General features: G+C 34.8%; 2 protein-coding genes across 15 annotated transcripts in view; one reads left to right on the top strand and one right to left on the bottom strand.

The window, feature by feature from the left end:
- LOC128238598 (uncharacterized) overlaps nt 1–11,168 on the top strand; it is a 44,150-nt gene extending 32,982 nt beyond the window's left edge. For all 14 annotated transcript variants that reach the window (XM_052954680.1, XM_052954684.1, XM_052954692.1 and 11 more), the window contains 7 exons: nt 1,138–1,207; nt 2,861–2,946; nt 4,072–4,147; nt 4,507–4,595; nt 5,078–5,147; nt 5,676–5,816; nt 8,457–11,168. In XM_052954680.1, the coding sequence (XP_052810640.1) occupies nt 1,138–1,207; nt 2,861–2,946; nt 4,072–4,147; nt 4,507–4,595; nt 5,078–5,147; nt 5,676–5,816; nt 8,457–8,552 (628 nt within the window). In that variant the 3' untranslated portion in view covers nt 8,553–11,168. The remainder of the gene's footprint in view (nt 1–1,137; nt 1,208–2,860; nt 2,947–4,071; nt 4,148–4,506; nt 4,596–5,077; nt 5,148–5,675; nt 5,817–8,456) is intronic.
- Nucleotides 11,169–12,115: 947 nt separating this feature from the next.
- LOC128236837 (transmembrane protein 161B-like) lies at nt 12,116–21,542 on the bottom strand. Its single transcript, XM_052951958.1, has 3 exons — nt 21,445–21,542; nt 17,848–17,958; nt 12,116–17,202 (listed from the first exon to the last, which is right to left on the bottom strand). The coding sequence occupies exons 2-3, from the start codon at nt 17,945–17,947 to the stop codon at nt 15,812–15,814; spliced, it is 1,491 nt and encodes a 496-aa protein (XP_052807918.1). The 5' UTR covers nt 17,948–17,958; nt 21,445–21,542; the 3' UTR covers nt 12,116–15,811.
- Nucleotides 21,543–21,549: the final 7 nt, after the last annotated feature.

Genomic DNA, 21,549 nt, shown 5'->3' with positions numbered 1-21,549 from the left:
GGTGTTAGCATACAAAATCAACATCCTTGGTTGTAGCTCAAAAACTGTTTAAGATGTTTGAATTATATATATATACAAATGTTACCAGAGACAATAATATGCACATGTGTAGCATTAGAACCATAACTCCAAGCTTTGATGATTGAGTATAATATATAATGCTCCCTTTTTGACTGCAAAGTGAAAACAGATGAACGTTGGCATTATCACTTGTGGTACTCTAGCGTTTTGGTGATGAAATGAATACAAGACTTTAGTGATGATGTTCAATCTCTAACATTATTTAATTAGATGACTGTGATCAGTTTAGTTTCAAGTTTCCAGTTCCTAAAAGTTGTAGACCTGACTTTTATGTATATAATTTTTCAAAGCTTAATTTAAAATCATTTTCCGTGATGAATTCAGGCTGTATTCTAATATTAAATGTCATGATTGTGATGGAATACCTGTGCAAAATTGCAGCCTTAAATTCTTTCCTTCATGTAAACTTTGGGGAGCATATGTGGTTCCAAACAATATCCTTTTTAATATTCGATATATTGCATGAAGGTTAAAAAATTATCATGATATGATACAGTCGAAACCAATTGACTTTTTATCCCAGGGACCGGTCAAAATACTTCAAGCCTTATTAATATCGAGCCAAGCAGGAATGCTGATATAGAGTAAAAATAGATCGGTCCTTTACATCATGCTCGAGCCAATGAGGAGATCGAGCCAAGCGATATCAAGCCAATGGGTTTCGACTTTACATATATGTACCTTAATCTTTACCCCACCCCTTGGTATTCCTTGCTAGTTGGAATAGATTGCTAGAATTTAATATTGATCGTTTTATGCTAGTTTTAAGATGTATAATATCCCAAACAAATAATATACCATGCATGTTAGTCATTCAGAATGCTTGTACATTTTAATAAAAGCTGTCATTCAAATTTCAACAACCAAGTTACTGATTTTAGATGAAATAGTAGTATTTCACAATTTAACAAATATATCATTACTTAGTTAGGTTTTATCATAATCTGATAACATAAAAATAAAATTAGCATATCTCAACATGTTATTGTTTTAAACAGCATTATCATTTGTTTTTATTTATTAGTGTAACCATGTTTTTCCTTTTACTTTTTATAGGCCAGAGGTTGATGAACCAATCGAAGAGGATCAGTCATCTCCGACTGCAGCCACACCCAACCCCCTCAAGGTGAGTGTCCATTGGGGTCCATCGTCTTACACCCCCAGTGGTCCATTGTCTAACTCCCCCATGGTCCATCCTCTAATATCCCGTGGTCAATCCTCTAATACCCCCTGTGAACCATTGTCTGATAGCCCCTGTCGTCCATTGTCTGATACCCCAAGTGGTCCATCGTCTGATACCCCCAGTGGTCCATTGTCTGATACCTTCAGTGGCCCATCATCTGATAGCTTCAGTGGTCTAATGTCTGAAACTCTCAGTGGTCCATTGTCTGATACCTCCAGTGGTCCATTGTCTGATTCCCCCAGTGGTCAATTTTCTGATACCCCAGTGCTCCATGGTCTGATACCTTCAGTGGTCCATCGTCTGATACCTTCAGTGGTCCATCATCTGATAGCTTCAGTGGTCTTATATCTGAAACTCTCAGTGGTCCATTGTCTGATAGCTTCAGTGGTCCATCGTCTGATAGCTTCAGTGGTCCATCGTCTGATACCCCCAGTGGTCCATCATCTGATAGCTTCAGTGGTCCATCATCTGATAGCTTCAGTGGTCTAATGTCCTAAACTCTCAGTGGTCCATTGTCTGATACCCCCAGTGGTCCATCATCTGATACCTCCATTGGTCCAACGTCTGATACCTCCTGTGGTCCATCATCTGATACCTTCAGTGGTCCATTGTCTGATACCTCCATTGGTCCAACATCTGATGCCGCCAGTGGTCCATCATCTGATATCCCAGTTGTCAATCCTTTGATATCCCCAGTGGTCCACCATCTGATACCCCATGTGGTTCATCCTCTGATACCCCTAGTGGTCCATCATCTGATATCCCACTGGTCCATCGCCTGATACCCAAGTGGTTCATCGCCTGATACCCCAGTGGTTCATTGTCTGATACCCCTAGTGGTCCATCATCTGATATCCCAGTGGTCTATCATCTGATACCCTCAATGGGTATTATCATCCGTTACCCACTGTGGTCAATTGTCTAATTTACCCATTGGTCCATCGCCTGTCACCCACAGTGGTCCATCGTCTGAGACCCACAGTGGTTCAATGTCTGATACCTCCAGTGGTCCATCATCTGATACCTCCAGTGGTCCATTGTCTGATAACCTCAGTGGTTCATCATTTGATACACTTATTACTCTTTTAAGCTCTGTGTTTCATTCTGGGACATTTGACATGTTTTGTGCAGATACAAATTGATGGGAAGATTTGGCCTTAGAAATTAAGATTAACTTTCAAGTCACTGAAGTCCATGATGGTCCAAACCACAAACTTTTGTCAAATCATTTACTGTTAAAAATCATTCAAAACACAAAATGATCCCATGGTACTTGTCATGTAAATGGCTTGTGTACTTTGGGTGCCGATGATGCCTGGGTCAGATCAATATGATGCAAGCAGATCTTTATAAACTTTAGAAAACAACAAGACTTTGTAAGTGAGGTCCACATTAGAGTGAACACAGTAGGTGCTGCTTTATTTGTTTTTTTTTAGAGTTTTGTGATCCCAGATGCCCTGGTGTGTGGGTGTTGATGGCATTATGCAATAACATTTTACCTTGAATTAAAAAAATGCCATGAAACTTGGTGCACATGCTTACATTGACAATAGGCAAATGACTAACAAGTTCCATAATTATTTTCTTTTATTACAGGGAGTGGAATTACACAGAACCATGTCAGAAGATGAACAGAACAAGTTGAAGCAAACATTCAATAAACTGGATACAGATAAAGATGGGTAAACTAATTGTACTTATAAATATCGAAATTAAAGGGAAGTAACTTCTTTTTACAGTTTTGACACCATCCAGTTTCTAATTGCTCAGTACTACTGAATTAGTATGTGAATTCTCTATCCATTGTTCAGAGCTTTGTTCAAGTTATTATCATGATTAATGGCTTCTCAATGTTTACAGAAGTATTTCAGGATAAGCTCTTATATATAAATAAAAACAAGTACAGCTGAAATCCTGTCAGAAATACTGCAGATCATAAATATGTCTATGTTAAGCTTAATAGCAAGATTTGAAAGTTACAAACAATGACATTGCAAACATTTTTTACATATATAAAGTCCTAAACAATCAATCAAATGTTTTACTTGTAATTTTAGCAGGTATTTTCCTGCTGAAGAGCATTTCACATCAAGTTGTGAAATGAAAGTAGCTTTAGATATAAATTTATGACTTTATAGGGATTCACAGATTTTATGTCGGCAATATATTTTGTTTTTAAACTTTGTTGAAAAACATATATACACTCATTTGAGAAGAATCGGGTAAATGAAAAACGATAAATTCAATTTTAGGCATTACATAATGGACATATAATGGTTTATTACTTACACTTTTCTCCAAAATAGAGCATTACTTTTTTGTCTCATCTGTAAATAATTATAACCCTAAAAAGCTCTACCATAATATGAACAATAGAAGATGTTACATCATGGAATAAGCATTTTTTGCTATATCTCACAGGATATTTAGTGTGTTTGATGTCTGCCCATATAAAACAAGAATAAATCCCTTTAAATCTACATTAATGAATTAATAAATCTAGAGTCATTACAAAAATAGTGTGAGGGAATTTCATTTTGTCATTAATCTCTTATAATGGCGTTCAGAAGGTGCAAATATGTGACACTTGGGGGGGCTGCTACTGAACCCCATAAATTAAAAAAATATATATTTATAAAAGATATTTTTTATTTAATATCCTTTTTGGTGACTATTTCGAATAATTGTGACAGAAAATAGTTTATATGACTATTGTATCTTTAATTATATATTTGGCGCCAAAAGGGTGCCACACAAGGGATTCATATACTTAAATAGCCTTATGATCTTGTACATTTATTTTGCAGGCACATCATGTACAGCCAATTACAGACACAGCTTCCAAAACAGTTCTCCCAAAATCAGGAAAAATTCATAAAACAGGTAATAGAAATTCCTCAAAGCACAACCTAATGAGTTTGTTGAAATGTTGTTTTCTATAGCTTAATTGAAGGAGAATAATTTCAATCATGAGGGTTGCTGGTGACGTAACTGTTATGACAACGTTGACGGCACCAATCTATTAGTTGGCATTATAATTTAAGTTTATTAAATGTTTGGGTTTCTTTACCAAGAAATCAATTTTTGAAAACCGTTAAGAGTGGAAATTTCAAAGAAATCATTGGCTTGGTGTTTAATTTATAACTAGACGTACATTCTTTAAACTGTTATTCATTTGTCTCAACATTTTTGTCACTCAAAACCAATCTTTACTATACATAACATAAGGGTACTCATTTCAGGTATATGACATCACAAGTTCAAACACATTTTTTGGCGTTGATGAATTCATGACGATGTCATTCTTGACAGGTGTTGTCACCTCACTCAGGTATAAAGTCTTCTTAACTTTTTCAGCTTTTCTGTTTTTCAAAGATATTGTCATAGCCTTGGCAATGTTGTTGTTGTTATTGCCATTTATAAATAACTGTTCAAGTCATTCAAATCAAACTTGGTACATATATTGCCAAAGAAATTGCGGCATGGTTATCAAGGCCCATAACTTTGGATTTAATTACTGTAAAAAAACAAGTGCTGGTGTTTGCTCCACAGTACTCATGTTAGCTTTCAAAAGACTTGATCTTGTCTGTTTTCAAGTAAAAATTAGGTGAATATTATCATAATATACTAACTAACTGTTCAAGATGTTCAAATGAAACTTTGTACACTTATTGCCCAAGACGATATGCACATATATTCACTCCAAGGCACTCATGTTAGCTTTTAAAGGTCTTCATCTTGTCTGTTTTCAAGTATGTTGTGTACAATATTTGTACAATTCCTTGTTCACACACTGTAGTTCCATATTTTCAGCGGTGAACCATTGGAGGCGTACAACAAAATCAACTTCCAACGTCTACATGAGGTCATTCGACAGTATGTGGTAAGGCTGGCCTTGGTCTTTAAATATAAGCTTGATATTAAAGGTAAAATGATGCAGACAAATTTAACATCACACTGATTCATAGGTAGATCTAACATATGTTCTGAAATGTTTTGATAGTGACTATGTACATATATTATGTACAGTTCTGAAATGAGCTTTATTTATGTCATAAGATTAGCTGTCATTTACAATTCATAAGGGATAACCAGTACTATTCATTAACAAAAATGCAAATGGGGATTCAGACTCACAGCATCGGTGTAGGTGGATACACGTTGCAGATCACGTGCCTCTGCACAAAACGGGTACGTCATGCAAATCAGTGAATCAGGCGGAATAAAAAATGTCATTGTTCCTGAACTGGTATGAACTCAGCAGCCTGATGTATGCTGGCAGTGCAAAAAAAAGATGTAAAGCAAGTGGTCTGTGGGTACTTTCATTGTAACTGGCGTAGGCAGCTGTAGCATGCAAGTTAAATTTACACGTTTCTTTCCTTCAATTATTCTGTCTGTTCCCTTGTTACAGGAGTTATTCCAGACGGTGGACCGGAGTCACCGCGGGAAGATCGGGCTCGCTTCCCTCCAAGAGATACTCAACACAGCCCTCGCCCGAGACTTCAAGGTCGAACCTCACAACTGGCACAAGTTTATTGACAATCTTCAACTGGTATGTTTGATAGGATAAACAACAGCAAAATTAACCTTGTTTTGGTTAAACAGCAATTTCATATTGCTATAAACAATAAAATATAAAAATATCATTTAATACACATAGGGGCACTATACTTTGATGGATTTAAAAAAAACACCAAAACTATTTGATTTCTGGTAATAAAAGTGCAAGATGTTGGAGTCTTTACAAGTGTTGTGTTTGTTTGAAATGTGAAAAACTTGTCAAGATATTGTGTATGCATGTTCGCAACAATGAGAACATCTGCTGTAGAAATTGACGTCTTTTAAGCTATTGGTATATATTTGAATAATTAGTTACTTGAGATAAACCGGCTGCGAGTAGCATTCACTCGATTGCAAGATTTATAAAAATCTTACAATATAATATTTATTTTCTAATAAGAATGAAATAGAGGATAATTATTTGTTTCAGTGTAGTATGATTGCGATATATTTCATGGAGTCAGAGCATCAAAAGTTCCATTTGTGGATAAGCCACAATTGAAATTTTTACTTTTGTTGCTCGCAAGGTGAAATTTATTGCGATCTAAAGTAAACATTTTTTTTTATTATATGCTTAGAAATGACAGATAATTGTCCTTATTGGAAAAGCATGCCAAATTGTATCTTACAGTAACTTACGTTATTTATTTTATTTGATTTGCAATATAAAAGCGGGCCTTAATTTTAAATCTATATTTTCACCATTTAAATCAATGAAATTTAATTTTTATTTCGCTAGTAAATCTTCATAAATCTACAGAAGCAAATTATTAAAATATAAATATATATCTTTCAAAATGACAAATTTCATTGTTTTTATTTTTTGCCTTGAATTATAGCCTGCAGATGAGTTGGAATATATTCCATATGTCGCTTTGATTCCATATTTCGAAACTTATCGAACCTGAGAAGTGGTATGTTGTAGAGCCAGTGTGTTGTTTTCACGGTCACTTCACCAATCGTTACACATTAATGATGGGAATTCATAATCGTATTCATAATCATAAATGTTCAGTCACCAGAGCTTTGTTGCTTGTATTTAAAATGGGAATACATCTTGATCCAGGCATTTGGTCATTAGGAGATGGATAGAACTTGAGTCAATATTACCTGACTTTGCTCGATTAGGATTTACAACATTAAATGTTTTACTCTTCAACTGTGGTATTCAATGTGAAATTTGTCACCCTTAGTAGTTATTTTTTACAGTGATAGTAATAATATCTTTATTGATAGATTTAACATGGTGCTTGATAAATATTACCGGATTTAGCATGTCTGTTTTTCGAAGAAGAAAATCCCGTGCTACGAATTCAAACAAAATCTATAACCTTATTTATTACTCAAAACCCGTTCAAGATATTCAAGGTAAACTAGGTACACATGCTGCCAGAGACAATACACACATGTGTAGAAAGGGGCACAACTATGTATTTAATAAATATTGGGTTTTGTCCCTTGTTTGACTGAACAAAAAAAAGAACATTTAAGCAATGCGGTTCAAACTTCAACACTGTTGCTTTCATTATGACGAGTTGAACAATTAGATGCATCAGAATAATGCGGGTTTTTTTATACTCATGAACCTCACTATTAATGTTTGTTGTCCAACAGCACAAGATAAAAAAGTGTGGTCCATCTTTAAAAACCGTGTTTTTATTGTGGTATATGTTGTCTCGTGTTGTTTTCTGGTATTGTGTTTGGCAGGTTATAACACACTTCATTGACTTCCCAACGGCTGTCAGCCTTTTATTCATTAGTCTGAGCACTAATAATAGAAGTATATACTACAGTCAAAACTTGCTATGTCGAAGTCGATGGGACCTCCGAATTTTTTTTGAGATAACAAAAATTCGATATACCGTATAAAACAAAACATGTCTAACTGAACCCAAAATATTAAAAAAAAGTTTGATATAACCGGAACATTGAGATCACAGAGTTTGACAAAGCAAGTTTCGACAGTACTTATCATGATTTCAAAGTTATAGATGTTTTAGGTTTTTAAGTTTGTTCTCTGCATGAGAAAATGCTAGGTAGAAATAAGGCTGCATATAATAAACAGTTTGGTTGGAGTTACCCAAGCCATATTTCTAGGCCAGGGATGATTATATTTTAAGATTCTGTAGTGAAAAAAATAGTGGTGACCACCAGAGAACTTTTTGGTCGCGGGTATTTTTATAAGTAGGTCATAAAACGCCAATCAAATGATTTGTTTGTTGTGGCCTATAGTAAACATTTTATGTTTTATTGAAAGAGAAACAAACATGGTTATAAACTAGATTCCCAAGTTAATAGATTTTAACCCAGTGTTGTCTAATTTTAGGCAAATGTACAAACATGTAATAAAATTAAATTAAAAGGAAAGTAAATAGAAACAACGGCAGATACACAACTTTTATTAATGAGCATAATAATGTTTTTTAAAGTATACTAGTACAATATTGTTGTTTGGCTTCAAGGAAATTAAAAAACAGTATTTCTTGTACAAAAATAATCATACTTTACTCAATGCACATTACTGAAAGTAAACAGTAAATATTATGGTACAATTCTGTATTCCTCGTTATAAACTTTGTAAGTTTGTTATGTAAAATACACATCTATTGTATTGTTAACCTAACTATTTCAGAACGAACCCGGGCTGCTGTCGAAGATAGAGTTTCTTGCCTACATTCCACTGTTTGAGACCATGTCTCGAAGAAAATCACCCACTAGCCGATCTTGAGGGACCCTTGACAATAATATCACGGTTTCCGATACGTGCATACCGTACCCACCCCATGGGTCTGCAGACCAAATATTGTTGTCCATTGATGTTTCGATGATTCAATGTTCTTTCGGTGTTTTTTTTATATGTTTGTTCTTGTCAGTATATGTAATAAGTTACTCGTTTTTTTTGTTTCTTGGGTTGACGTTATGTCTAACAATGTTTTGTTAAATGTGCTCACATTTGCCAAACTCATTTTAATGGTCACCAGTATACCTGTTGTTTTTTTACATAATTTGAGTAATTGACTGTAGAAGTCATTTAATCTGCATTTTGGTGTTTTCTCATCTATAAATATTTGCTTTTTGAAGTAAATGTAATTGTATGTACAGGAAAATTGATATATTGTTGAAAAATGTTCATTTAGACACACACAGGGCACATATTAAAATTTAACCCCCTGCATCATGCTTATAATGAACATCTTTTTTTTATAAAATTAGTTTGGTGTAACCGACAATAGTACTATGTGGTGGACAGTATAAAATATAAAAGTAAGTTAAGCGGAATTAATTTCTTGCATTTTTACAAGTTTTCAGTTACTTTAATCATTGTTCACATCCTAAACAAATACTGCCAGCTTGTGCATCATATTAAAGGACAAATTCAGAAATAGATGTAATGCCAAATGCATTGTTAGTAATAATGTTCAAATGTAAAATATGAACATTCTGCCATTTTAAGGAAAAGTCCAAAGTTGTCATTATTCGATTGCCATTTTGTATACTTGCTCACACTTTTGAAGAATTCAGTTTTTGGGTTGAATGAATGCATTAGATATTTGTTTATTTGATTCAATTTGAAGGCTAACAGTTACAATTATGATGTGATAAAAGAATAGTTAGTGAAGTATTGTTTTTAATAATTACACTGTGAGTCTCCTTATATACTTCCTGAGATTAAAATTTCCTTTTAATTTGATTCATATTCAGAATAAATTAACATCTTTGGAGTACTTTTGAATAAAAATAATGCTTAGATTCGATTGGTCAAATGACATTTGATTGCGGTAAAATTAACGTGACAAAATAAGTGACTTCATTGACGCATTTGCTTTGCACACAGCTAGTTTTAAAATGATTTAATATCTGCTGAGCATTATTTTTAAGCGTTTAAGTTATAATAACCCATGAAATAATTGTGGATATGGAGTGTAAATTATATAATCAACATATAATATTTTAGAATTGCAATTCAACTGTGTTTGAAGTACTTTGGTCAGAGTGCAGATAATCACCAACTGTGCACCAACAAATACATTTATACATAGGTTTACTGCAATACTAACACATTCAATCCTTAGAAACAAACATCAACACAAAGTCATATTGTGCATTCCATAACTTTAAATGAAGCACTGCCAAAACAATGGAAAAATATTATGAAGAAGCATATACGATTAACTCTAGACCACATTTCTTTTTTATATTTGCACATTAGGTATCATTGTTCATCCATAAATTTTTCGAATTCAAACAATTAAATATTAATTGGAAGTATTTCTGTGATTATATAGCTAGCTATTCTAATTCTTTCTCTTCAATAATACCATAATTGTGTGTTCAGATATTTTTGTCTCCTAACAAAAATGCCTCCTTTTTATTATTCTACCTTTATTCCTGTACATCTGCTTCATAAAGTACATGCTTAATAATCTGTAATGGCCATGAATACATATATTGTATTCAAATCATTGTGCATTGTATGATATAGAAGCCTGTCCATTATTGATAGTATGAAAGTAAAGTAATCTTAAAGCTGCACTCTCACGGATTGAACGTTTTGACAACTTTTTTTATTTTTTGTCATGGAACGAGACCATTTTTGCGAAAATCCATGGAAACGAGTTATATAAGACTACTGACAAAAAATTAGATCGCTGATCTTTATATTTTAGTTAAAATGTTCATGTTTTATGCATTTTTCTTAAACCGTTAGTAACAGTTGGAGCCATAAAACATTAATTTTCAAACGGAAATATGCAAATCTGCGCTCTGATCTTTTGTCAGCAATCTTTTATCATTGGTTTGCAGATACTTACGCAAAAAATTGCTCTTTCCAAGACAAAAAATAAAAAAGTTGTAAAAACAGTAAATCAGAAGTCAGAAAAGAAGTGTTGTAGTTGTTTGGCTGGTCATGTCAGGGGATGAAAATCTAACAATTAATTTATAGTTGCTTAATTGATATCAACAAAGATTTTTAGGACTGTGTTTTTTTCCATCTGTTAGTATCCCTGTGGCTTGTAAACTATTCCAGATATAATACGAAACTTGGTACATATGTTGACCTAAAATATGCATGTATTGCAGTATGTGACTAGAGTTCTTGATGAGTTATGCCCCCTCCCCTTTGTAAACTGTCAAAAGCGGACCAGCCTACTGACATCCTACCCTGGTGTGATGTTTGAGTAATCGCTTTAAAAAAATTGAATACATAAATGTATAAGTTTGTTGGTACAATGTCTCTTTTCGAAGTGCTAGTGTTCTGTATGTAATTGTTTAACTTCTATGAAGCATTTAATGTTTTGTTTTAACTTATTTGTTTATTATCAGTATTAATAAATACACAAGTTTATTTCCATGAAGTTGAATTGTTATCTTCACTACACCATGGATGTGCCTACAGATACAGGGTGGTGGTGTGTAAATTTATTTACACTCTCACTGACAGGCAAAGCCCATTTGGTAACTGCTCGGATAAGATTGTTAGTGATTTTTGTAGCATCGGGTACAGACAGAATGTCACCCTGGTTATAGCTACCCTGGTTCTTTAATGTGCACCAGTGTATAGCACTGTAACCTCCCGATTAAACGTCCCTCCTGGAAGGCGATAAGTACCTTTTTTAGTGGTGCAGCGGCGAATTGAACCAGCTACCCCTGTATGAAAAGTCATGTGTGTTACCACTAGACAACTGTTCTGCCACAGAATTATGTTACAGGGGTCGTATTTGAATATAGTTTCTATTCTTATCCTTAAACATGCCTCGTATTAGGTTGTACATGTATTGACAATTCTAGGCTTCTATTGTGGAATTAATGTATTTGCCGATTTTGGGACCATCTGGTGTCTAGCCCCTATAATGGCTGATGATTCCTTTATAATATTATTGAAGTAATTTAGACAAAAAGTTGCGAAAGTATCGAAGTTTGAATCATAAAACGGTTACACGAATATATGACTGTATTAAGACTATTATAAATACTAGTTTGTCACAGAAAAATATTTTACCTTATTATCGGTACTGATCATGCTTGACACTTTCACTTAAAAGTTTATTGTGTCACAAAGTGGTCAACATTAAAATTGTATGTAATAAATTGCATATCAAAGGGGGAATAACTCTACATCTTCATGTAGTTGCTACAGACAAGGTCAATGCAACACAAGTCTTGTACTCATAAACTATAACTTGTCTATTCTTCTAGTCATAAACGAATTCCATTTAAAAGTCATCCAAAGAGCATTAATAATATATCCAGTTACGAAAAAAAGGAAAACCCCAACTTAAATGGTTTATTTTTCTTTATTTTCACTTCATTTTTACAAACACAACTTTCCGAATATTTTGTATACAATAATTATAAACAGTTCAATCAAATCAGGGCAATACAAATACACATGAATGTTATAACTGCATGCATAGGAACGATGGTTCATCTGGTATAAAACGGACAATGAAAAAATTGAAAATGAACAAACATTTCATGCAAAAAAGGGACACAATTATGTTATTAAACATCTTTATGGTACAATGTATGAACACAAATTAAAGGTACTTGCTCATGTTTTGGGACGAACAATTAGTTTTCCCAGTAATACATCTGAAAACACTTATTTTATCATTATTTTACTCTATGATATCAAAATGCAGAAAAAAATACAATTAAAAGTACAAAAAAGTATTTTAGTTTTGGTGGAGTGCAATCCCACACTGGTAAAATACAACAATACATTGATAACATCACGTGACAATGTCAATCAACCAATCGCGCAACAAGAGAGCTGTAATTAAGTGATTATTAGCGTTGTTAACGCTCATGAAAATTGTGGTCTTCAAAGATGATATTTTAGAAAATAGCAACATTTGCTAAAGGGTTCCAGCTTTTGGTACCTTAGTATTAACACCCCGAATGATTTGCCATAGTTTATTTTGTCATACCAAAAAAGTGCATTTTACCAAAACATGAGAGTACCTTTAAATGTTATACACTTTATGTAAATCTGAGATATATCCATATGAATCACATAATGTTACTTGTTTTGAGTGTAATACAACCATACACATTTTCTTACATAATTACACTAGTGTAATAAAAGTTGACATTGATTTTTCGAAAAACAAAAAACAAACTATTTTTGCGACTTATGTCACGTGTTAAAAAGAATGACAACTCATATCTAAAAGAATGGAAATTTCATATATAACAGACAAAGATAATTGCACCTCTAAACTATGACTAACAAGACTAATAAATTTTTTCTTAATGTTGCGTTGATTAACAGGTAAAATGACAGTGCTCCAGCCAGGATTTGAAAAGGGCAGGGTGGAGTTTTGAAAAGGGCAAGCTATGTGAGTCGTACAGGGGCGATCGGGGGTGGTTGTGAGAGGGGTCCACCCCTGTCACAAGGGGGGTTTTGGAGGTCTCCCCATATAATTTGTTTTGTTTTCATACTCAATTTAAATAATTTTACATGATTTTCAGACTCAACAAAATGGATTGTTTTTCTCTCAAAATTTAGAAGGGTGTGTTTGAATATCAAAATTAAAATTTGTCTTTTTGTCTGTGTTAGTATGATTGTACTTTTCTGAAGTCTTCTTTAGTGCGATGTCACATATTTTTCCTAAATATCATGTAAAATGAAGAAGAAAACAAAGACAGTTAAACATTTGAAGCAATCAAATAAATAAATGCACAAAAAATGTAGGGGAAGAATCTTAGTTTGGTACGATAGGGATTGGGTACGAATGTTACATTCAGCCTGGCTGTTATTTAAATGTCTTTGGTAAAATTATGTTTAATATGCTGATGTGTTAGAATAAAATGACAGTAAAAATCACTGCCCTTGCTTAAAAAAAATAACTTATAAAACATAGAACATTGATAAAATAACTCGGAAAATCGTTCTGACAAAATGGCGGTTTCGGCGAATTTTGACATGATCGTAGACATGATAGGTAAACGCCACATAAGGAATCAACATATTTTTATGGGTGACAAATACATTTTCATCATGAATATATTTAACAAATAAACTTTCAAAATTTTTACTGAAAAAGTGATGTATTTGATTGTGTTAGCGCCACCTTTCTTATGTTTACATATCGGCAGTGACCGTCTGCTTCAAATCAACATGTTTAAAATGGCCAGTCTCATCAGTACAATACAATAAACAATTATTTTAAAAGATTTAATTGTGCTTGACAACTCCTGCCGATGTTTCCCTATTTGGCTCTTCCTAATTATCGGATTAGTAGATGACCGATTATGGATACAAAGTTCGTCTGCTCACTACACAAATACCCAATTAGCTGTCATATGACTTGGTCAAGGCGCATGGGAAGATGAAAGGGCAGTACGGCATATTTTAAGCAATCAATGGGGGCATGGTGACACCTAGCGGGAACACTATTATCATAAATATTACGTAATTTGTCTCAATTATGACAGCGGATTAAGGGCTGTCAATCTTTTATAATGATTTCAATAGTAAAAAGGGCACTAACGGGATATTTGGCGCTAATAGAGCATTTGTGAAAAGGGCACTACTCAAAAAGGGGGCAGGGCGGTAAGAAAAGGGGCACGGGCACTGCGCCATTGAAAAACGGGCTAGCTGGAGCACTGAAATGTATATAAGCACTATAATATTCCGCTATTAAGAGCTTTCTATGACGACAAATATAAAATTACAGTTTTAAAATCAGCAATCATTGATCATTCCTGCGTAATTAAACAAATTATCACTGACACTAAGCTCAGAAGGAGCCTGGGACACTCTGTTCGAAATGGGACGTTTGACCCCAACCACTCGGTCATCCTCACTGACCATCGGACGGTTAAAGATTCATTAAGCACCACTGTAATACTACTGATATATAAAAGGAGTTTGCCTGTTGAAATCCATCTAACAAAAAAATAGTAACTGAGTTGACCGTGTTTGAAATCCAGAATCATGTCAAACTAGTTCTTATTATCATATTAATGTATACTGTATGTAAACATAGTTGTACAAAGAATATATATGAGTAAAAACAACATTCACAAATAGCTGCAGTAATCATTATGTACCTGATGGAATTGTTAATGCCTGCCTTAAGAGGAAATTGTCACCAAATGTGCAATTGGTGTTGCGGGGATCGGGAAACCATTAACACACAGTCTTACACCCATCATGTAAAAACATAAATTCGACTAGATGTACAAATATGTGGTTTCAAACACAATGCAAGGCTGCCGAGATCTCCAGCCAAGTGCAGCACTCACTCTCATTGTGTACTGTTGAGAATTTGGTTATTATTACAAGACAATTGTACATTTATACAAACAAATAGTTTTATTGTATTAAATTCAATAATCTATCTTTAATAAACATATGAAATAAACAAAATTACAGTTCTGACAAAATATAATCCAAGTACAAAGAACTTGTATGAGATTCCTGATTTGAAATCCTGCAAATTTGACAAGAGTTGACAAGAGTTACCAGTAAGCTCTAAACTAACCAAATATTGTAGCTTCAAGACAATGTTTTAATTTTGTGAGTTATTTTGAGAATTTGTTTATTTTAGTCAATTTTGCAATGTTTTTAAATGCCATGCAGTAAATAATAAGTTAGAAGGGCTTTATGAACTTAAGATTTAGCAGTGGCTGAAATACGATTACTTCCCAAGTGAAAAAAGTATAGGTTTTCCGATTTAAAAAAAATCAAAGAAATCATGGAATAATCATACAAATTTGTACTATTTGTTATAACATGTGTGTTTGTTTCTAAGTGTTTGTCAATCTTAAATCAATTTTAATAAATAAGCTTAAAATTTTCTCAATCTGAAGCATTAACACATTCAAATTTCCTAAAATGAAATGGCCAGACCTATTTGCATTTTTTGCTGAAAAAGTCCTGGCTAAGTATAAAATTTGTGTTCAAACTGCTCCATAAATCACAAATATTAACAACCCCTCAAACTTTTAGCACTCGACTCTAACACACAAAGTGCAGGATCAGCTTTCAACTCTAGAGTGGTAGTAGAGGCCGAAGGTCATGGCGAGGGTCCAGGCGGCGCACGTCCACCAGGTGAGGAATGAGAGCAGGCCTCGGTAGAACACAGGCGTAAACACTGCACGCAGATGTCCAATCGTGTGTGAAATCTCCCCCATCCTGTCCACAATTGTCTGCGTGGCGTTTGACTGAGTCTGAGATGCTGTTGTGTTGAGCGGGACAGTTGTTCTTTTGAATGACATCACAAAGGTTTCTGCGGTTTCTCCTAACGTTCCTGACCAGGAGAACTGTCCTAGAGTCTTGTACATGAATGCCATGAATAGTAGGATAATGACAGGTGTGAGATATTGCACAGTCACAACTATTATGAAGTAAAACACTCGAGCAATCATTTTCTTAAGGTCTACATTACTAATCCTGCCACTCTCTTTGCGTATGCTCTGAACTTTGTCATAGGCCATATTTAAGTGGGACTGCACATGAATAGGCAAGAGAAGTATTCTGATTATGCATAGAATTACGAACATGAATATTCTGAAATTGTCAAATACTGACTCAGTCATTACTCTAGTAGTAACTCTCCAGTTAAGTCCACAGAGAATATCTCTGCTGAGGGGTCGCACCCATAAAAGTAGAACGATGTACGGAAGAGCGAAGTTTATATGAAGAAGAACCTGTTTGAAAGGATTTTCTTTGCTATATTTCAAGGCATCAAGGTAAAGCTTTGCGACCCTGAGGCCAGGAAAAGTCAATAGCGCTCCAATAATTGAACACAAAAATGCCAGTATAATCTTAAAAGTCAGGAAGTGTACGGGCCCGGCTGATTCAATACCTTGTCCCTTCAATAAGTCTGTTGCAGCCTCTGAGAAATTTCTGTAACCTTGTTCCAGTCCAAACTCCAAAACTGTGTCATCTACGACCAGTATACCCATACACAGCACAAGGCAGAAAAACCCAAATGTCACAATAAGGATCCTTTCTCCGCCATCCTCGGCCTTGAAATAAGCTGCAGTCATGCCTATCAGAACCCGTACACAAAAGCCAATGGCCAACAAGCACCACAGAATACTGATATTCGTTTCGTTCACATTAGCATACACATAGTAAATTTCAGTCAAAATATACACCACCACAGCGCTGATGGCAAAATCCACTATCCACAAGTAATCGCCATAGTAGTGTAAATGTATGAGATCAATGGCTTCAACCTTCGCCGTATCCAATTCTATGGGGGTACTGCGAGGAATGGTAAAAGTCTCCTCACTGTCTCTGCTGACTGATCCTTTCTTTGCATCATTGCGTCGTCCTTTCCCTTTCCCAGCTCCTGGGGCTGGCAATCCTGCAGTCTTGCGGAGTTCTTCATCGGACGGGTGAAGGTATCGAAGAAGGCGACCTAAATACAGATAGATCTTCATGAGATAGGAAGCATTTTAACAGTGATTTTTTTTTATAAAAGTGCTGAGGAATTGTTTTTCAGTGCAAAATTCAAGCATAAAAAGCATAATTCATTATATACTCAAACTAGAGTTATGAGCTTTCGAGTGCAATATACATATTGTCTCCAGCAATTTATTTTTCAAAAATGTTTCTTTTGAACATTGTTAACTGTTTCAACTGAAGGTTTTAAGTTTTCGCAAACTGACAACAACACCAAGGCCATGACAACACCTCAACTTTTTTCTTTTTGAAAACAATGTCCTAATCATTTTTAAATCTTAATCAAATGAAAGCAGTGTATGATATTACATAGTTTTCATTGTTAGATGCACAAGTTCCATTATTATAACTGCAGCAGATTTGGTGAGGTCCTGGTAAAATCCTTTTTTTGATTAACTTCCAATAGTTAAAAAGACATTGGCAATAAGACCAATAAATCAACCATGAGGCCTCAAATATGTGTATCAGTGATTGGTCAAATTCAACTTATCAATGACACTGCTCAAATTTCTGGTAACAACAGGGATATTTGCCTTTAAAAACAAAATGAAACAACGGAAGTTGAAACGAAAACCCCCAAAAAACAACAACATGACAGTACCTGCAAGGAGCCAGCGGCCAAAGGAGTAGAAACAGGAAAGTTTCTGTAGGAAGCTGAATACAATCAGGCTGAACACCAGCTGGGCCCCCAGGATAGCCATCCTTCAAAAGTCTGAAATAACCAATGTACAGTTTAGGAGTGAAAATGCCTGAAAGCAAAGAAACCAAGGTCATGGATTGAAATTAGCACAAGCCCAGCAATGCACAGGTAAAATGCTTTTCGGGCTTGCTCAAATTCTACATTTAACAATAAGCAGAGTTTGGTCGAAAATAGATGTTTAATATTGATAAACTCATTTTTCTTAAAGCATTAGTAATGCTTTTAGCTATTTAACATCAATTTTCGAACGTTAATATGAAAAACTGCTTTCTGATTTTTTGTCAGCAGTTTTATATCACTGGTTTCCAGACAATCTCGAGAAAATTGGCTCATTCCAAGACAAAAATAAAATAAAATATGGTCAATCTGTGAGAGTGCAGATTTTAAACCCCTAACATAAAACGGTAACATCATTTGTTTGGGCATAAGATGTCTGAACTTATGCACCAGTCAATTGTAATCACGGCTCCTGTTTTCACCTTCCAGGTGGTCCCGCAGTGCCAAGTGAATGCGGTGGTTTTGTATTTGGGCCATTTGTAAATATAATAGGTCTACCTAGGATGTCCCTGGGGTGTGGGGGTATTTGGCAGGGATTTTACCAGCAGTTTGTCACTGTAGGACAGAGATTTTACCTGGGATTGGTAGTCCAAATAATTGTACGTTGACGGATTTTTATTTTTATTTTTGATATGGCAAATCCTTCACGTACAAATTGTTTAGTATCAAAAGTGGGTAGTTGTTCCGATCAGGATTCCGGGTTAAAGCATATAGCGTCTATAAAATATCATAAAAACAAGAAATATTACCAGATAATGTTATTTTATATTAGTTCCGTACAAAAAAAAAAAAAAATATCCAACTTATAATTATGAGTTTGACGGCTTTTCTTCATTTCATTCTGTCAAAACATAACGATGTATACATGAAGGGCACCTGCAAGGCTTCAGGGCACAGTTTTAAATCGCTCGGATCATTTCGGCCATGGCTGAGTTGTTACAATTGTATAACGAGGTCTATCTCGAAGCTTTGTCAGAGGAGGCAGAGTTATTACGATTGTATCGAGTTGTTCCCCTTCGCATAATTGTTATCTGTGTCAGTCAACTTTCGTTTTATTGGAAAGGTAAACAACTTGTTTTAATGCATTAAATGCTTGTTTTGTGCAAAATAACATTTCACTTACATGGTAAAATATGAATTTAACTCTTTATGATCAATTTCAACCATAAAATACTTCACTTTCAACAATTTCAATATTTTTAAAACACCCCCAATTTGGCACATTCCTGTTTAGACGTTAGGGATTGGAAGAATCCTGTATAACACGTCTATTATTTTAGACTACTGGGATTGGCTGAACTGAAAGTCAAAGTCCCCGCTATTCCCCACACCTGGGGTGGCCGTGGTTACAATTGGCCGGTGCATTACCCATGACCTAGTCATTCCATCCAGGCTTCTTTTTTTAATATTTAGCCTGGTCTATTAAACATCTTCAAAGAAAGAAGCATGGACGGCATTTTATAGTGTTTTAGCCAGGAATTAAAAATGGCAGGGTGGGCCAAAAAAGGGTAGGGTGGGCCAAAAAAGGGCAGCCAAAAAAGGGCAGGGTGGGCCAAAAAAGGGTAGGGTGGGCCAAAATAGGGGCATGGTGCTTTCTTAAATGGGAAAACAATGCGCACAGTATTACCTTTGTATTGTTGTCAAAGGACCATGCACCTTATCAAAGTACATGCATGTTCATGCACACATTGTAGTAATATCCCTTCAGAATACTCTTAATTCTTCTTTTTTGTTCATTTTCACTTCAGACACTTTCTTTAACATCTCGGGTTGTTGTCACCTGTCGAGGGCTCTCACGTTCGCAAGGCTGATTTTTTGGGGAGAAGTCACTTCTCCCACCAGTCAAATTAGGGAGAAGTGGGGAGACTTTAAGGAGAAGAGATACTTATCGTATAACCTTAGATAAATATTGTGCCATGCCACAAAACTTTAAATTCACATTTACTTTGATTGCTTTTAGTAGATGGAATGTTAAAAAAGTGTTCTTTTTTGGCCTATCAAAAGTGTACTTTTGCAATGTATAATTTACCTCCAAAAAGCGTCTAAGATAAAAACAAAGACATTAAAAAAAAATACCATTTGAAACAATCAGAATGGCCTTATATATAAGCTGTTAAAATCATTTAAGTGCAGGGGGCGAATCTTGTTTTGGTACGATCAGGATAGGGTACGAATGTCACATTCAGCTTTGCTGTTGTTTACTTGTCTATGGTTAAATAAATTTCAATATGCTGACATTTTAAAACAAAATGACATTTAAAATCTCTATCCTTCACGACAAACTCACTTACACTTAATCATAGAACTAGAAAATCGAGAAATAAACTCCGAAAAATGTTATGACAAAATGGCGGTGATTAGCCGAATCTTCCACTTTTAAACATCGTTCAAATGAGGAAAATACTGTAATTAAACGCTATATAAAGCAAATTAAAAAGTTTTGAGATTACAAAACAAATTTTCATTATGAACATGCAACACAAAAACTATCAAATATTGGTCATGAAGTTTTGAGTACTAGTATTTGATTTTCTTAGCGCCACCGTCTGTTTTTCAATGATCGTCTGCTTCAAACGAAACAGTGTTCTAAAAAGTGTGCCTTGTATTTTCACTGCAAGTATCAATTGTTTACTAATGCTTGACAACATTTTTCATCAATTATTCGTTTTTTTTTATACAATTTAACAAACTTTTAATCATTTGACCAGTGTCTTCTCTGATTGGTTAACATGGGATGTTTCGATAATTAGATGATAGACGACACAATTATGTGATTAGGGGATTACCGATTATTAATGGCTAAATTAATTAAAACTGTAACAACATCGGCATCAAAGATCGATATTTAGAGGTACAACTTCTCAGACAAGGTATAATGTGTAATAATGAACAGCAATTAGCACCGTGATTACAAGCGTGAATTACCGTTAATCCGACCCGCGGTGATGACGGTCATGTGCCTTAGCACGCACTGATCTGTGACAGATTAGGAAACGGCGACATTGACCAATGAAATACTTTTAGGGCGTAACTTTGTGATAAACAACGATCTGAATGGCCAGAAGGGCGCAAGGGGGCGGGAAAAATATGACAGGGCGTGTAAAAAGCGGCAACGGGTCAGGGTCAAAAAAGGGCAGGGCGGGCCGCCCTTCCATTCCGCTTTAGCTAAAACACTAATTTTAGGATGACTAAACCATGACCAAAATTGACCACAAAGTTGATATATGCAAAAATGGCAAAAAAAACCCATAACATAAATTGTTACAACGGCATATTGTGCTTAATGTAAATTATTATTTTGGAATATGCACCGGGTATGAAAGAATTTGGGTACGAACCGGCGGTATTTGCCGGTAAATGAACGTCTTTGCACAGTTTATATTAACAAAAGAACAGCCACTCAAAACGAGAATATATTTTAGACAAAAAATTTCTTGTTACCTTAAATATATGCAGTTTGATTTGTGATTAAAAGACTATTTGTGAATTTATTTTTATCCTCTCGCTTTCCAATGCTTTGACAATTGACAGGAGGAAGCGGAAATC

Source organism: Mya arenaria, chromosome 6, assembly GCF_026914265.1.
Source record: "Mya arenaria isolate MELC-2E11 chromosome 6, ASM2691426v1".
Classification (NCBI taxonomy): domain Eukaryota; kingdom Metazoa; phylum Mollusca; class Bivalvia; order Myida; family Myidae; genus Mya; species Mya arenaria.
The sequence above is the reverse complement of the archived record's forward strand: the minus strand, read 5'-3'. Positions and strand labels throughout refer to the sequence as shown.

What these genes read in the sequence shown, in the direction of transcription:
- LOC128236837 (XM_052951958.1), bottom strand. Translation starts at nt 17,947, where the DNA reads ATGGCTATCCTGGGGGCCCAGCTGGTGTTCAGCCTGATTGTATTCAGC. An exon ending in TGGCCGCTGGCTCCTTGCAG is followed by an intron (nt 17,203 to 17,847) that starts GTACTGTCATGT and finishes ATCTGTATTTAG; the next exon opens with GTCGCCTTCTTCGATACCTT.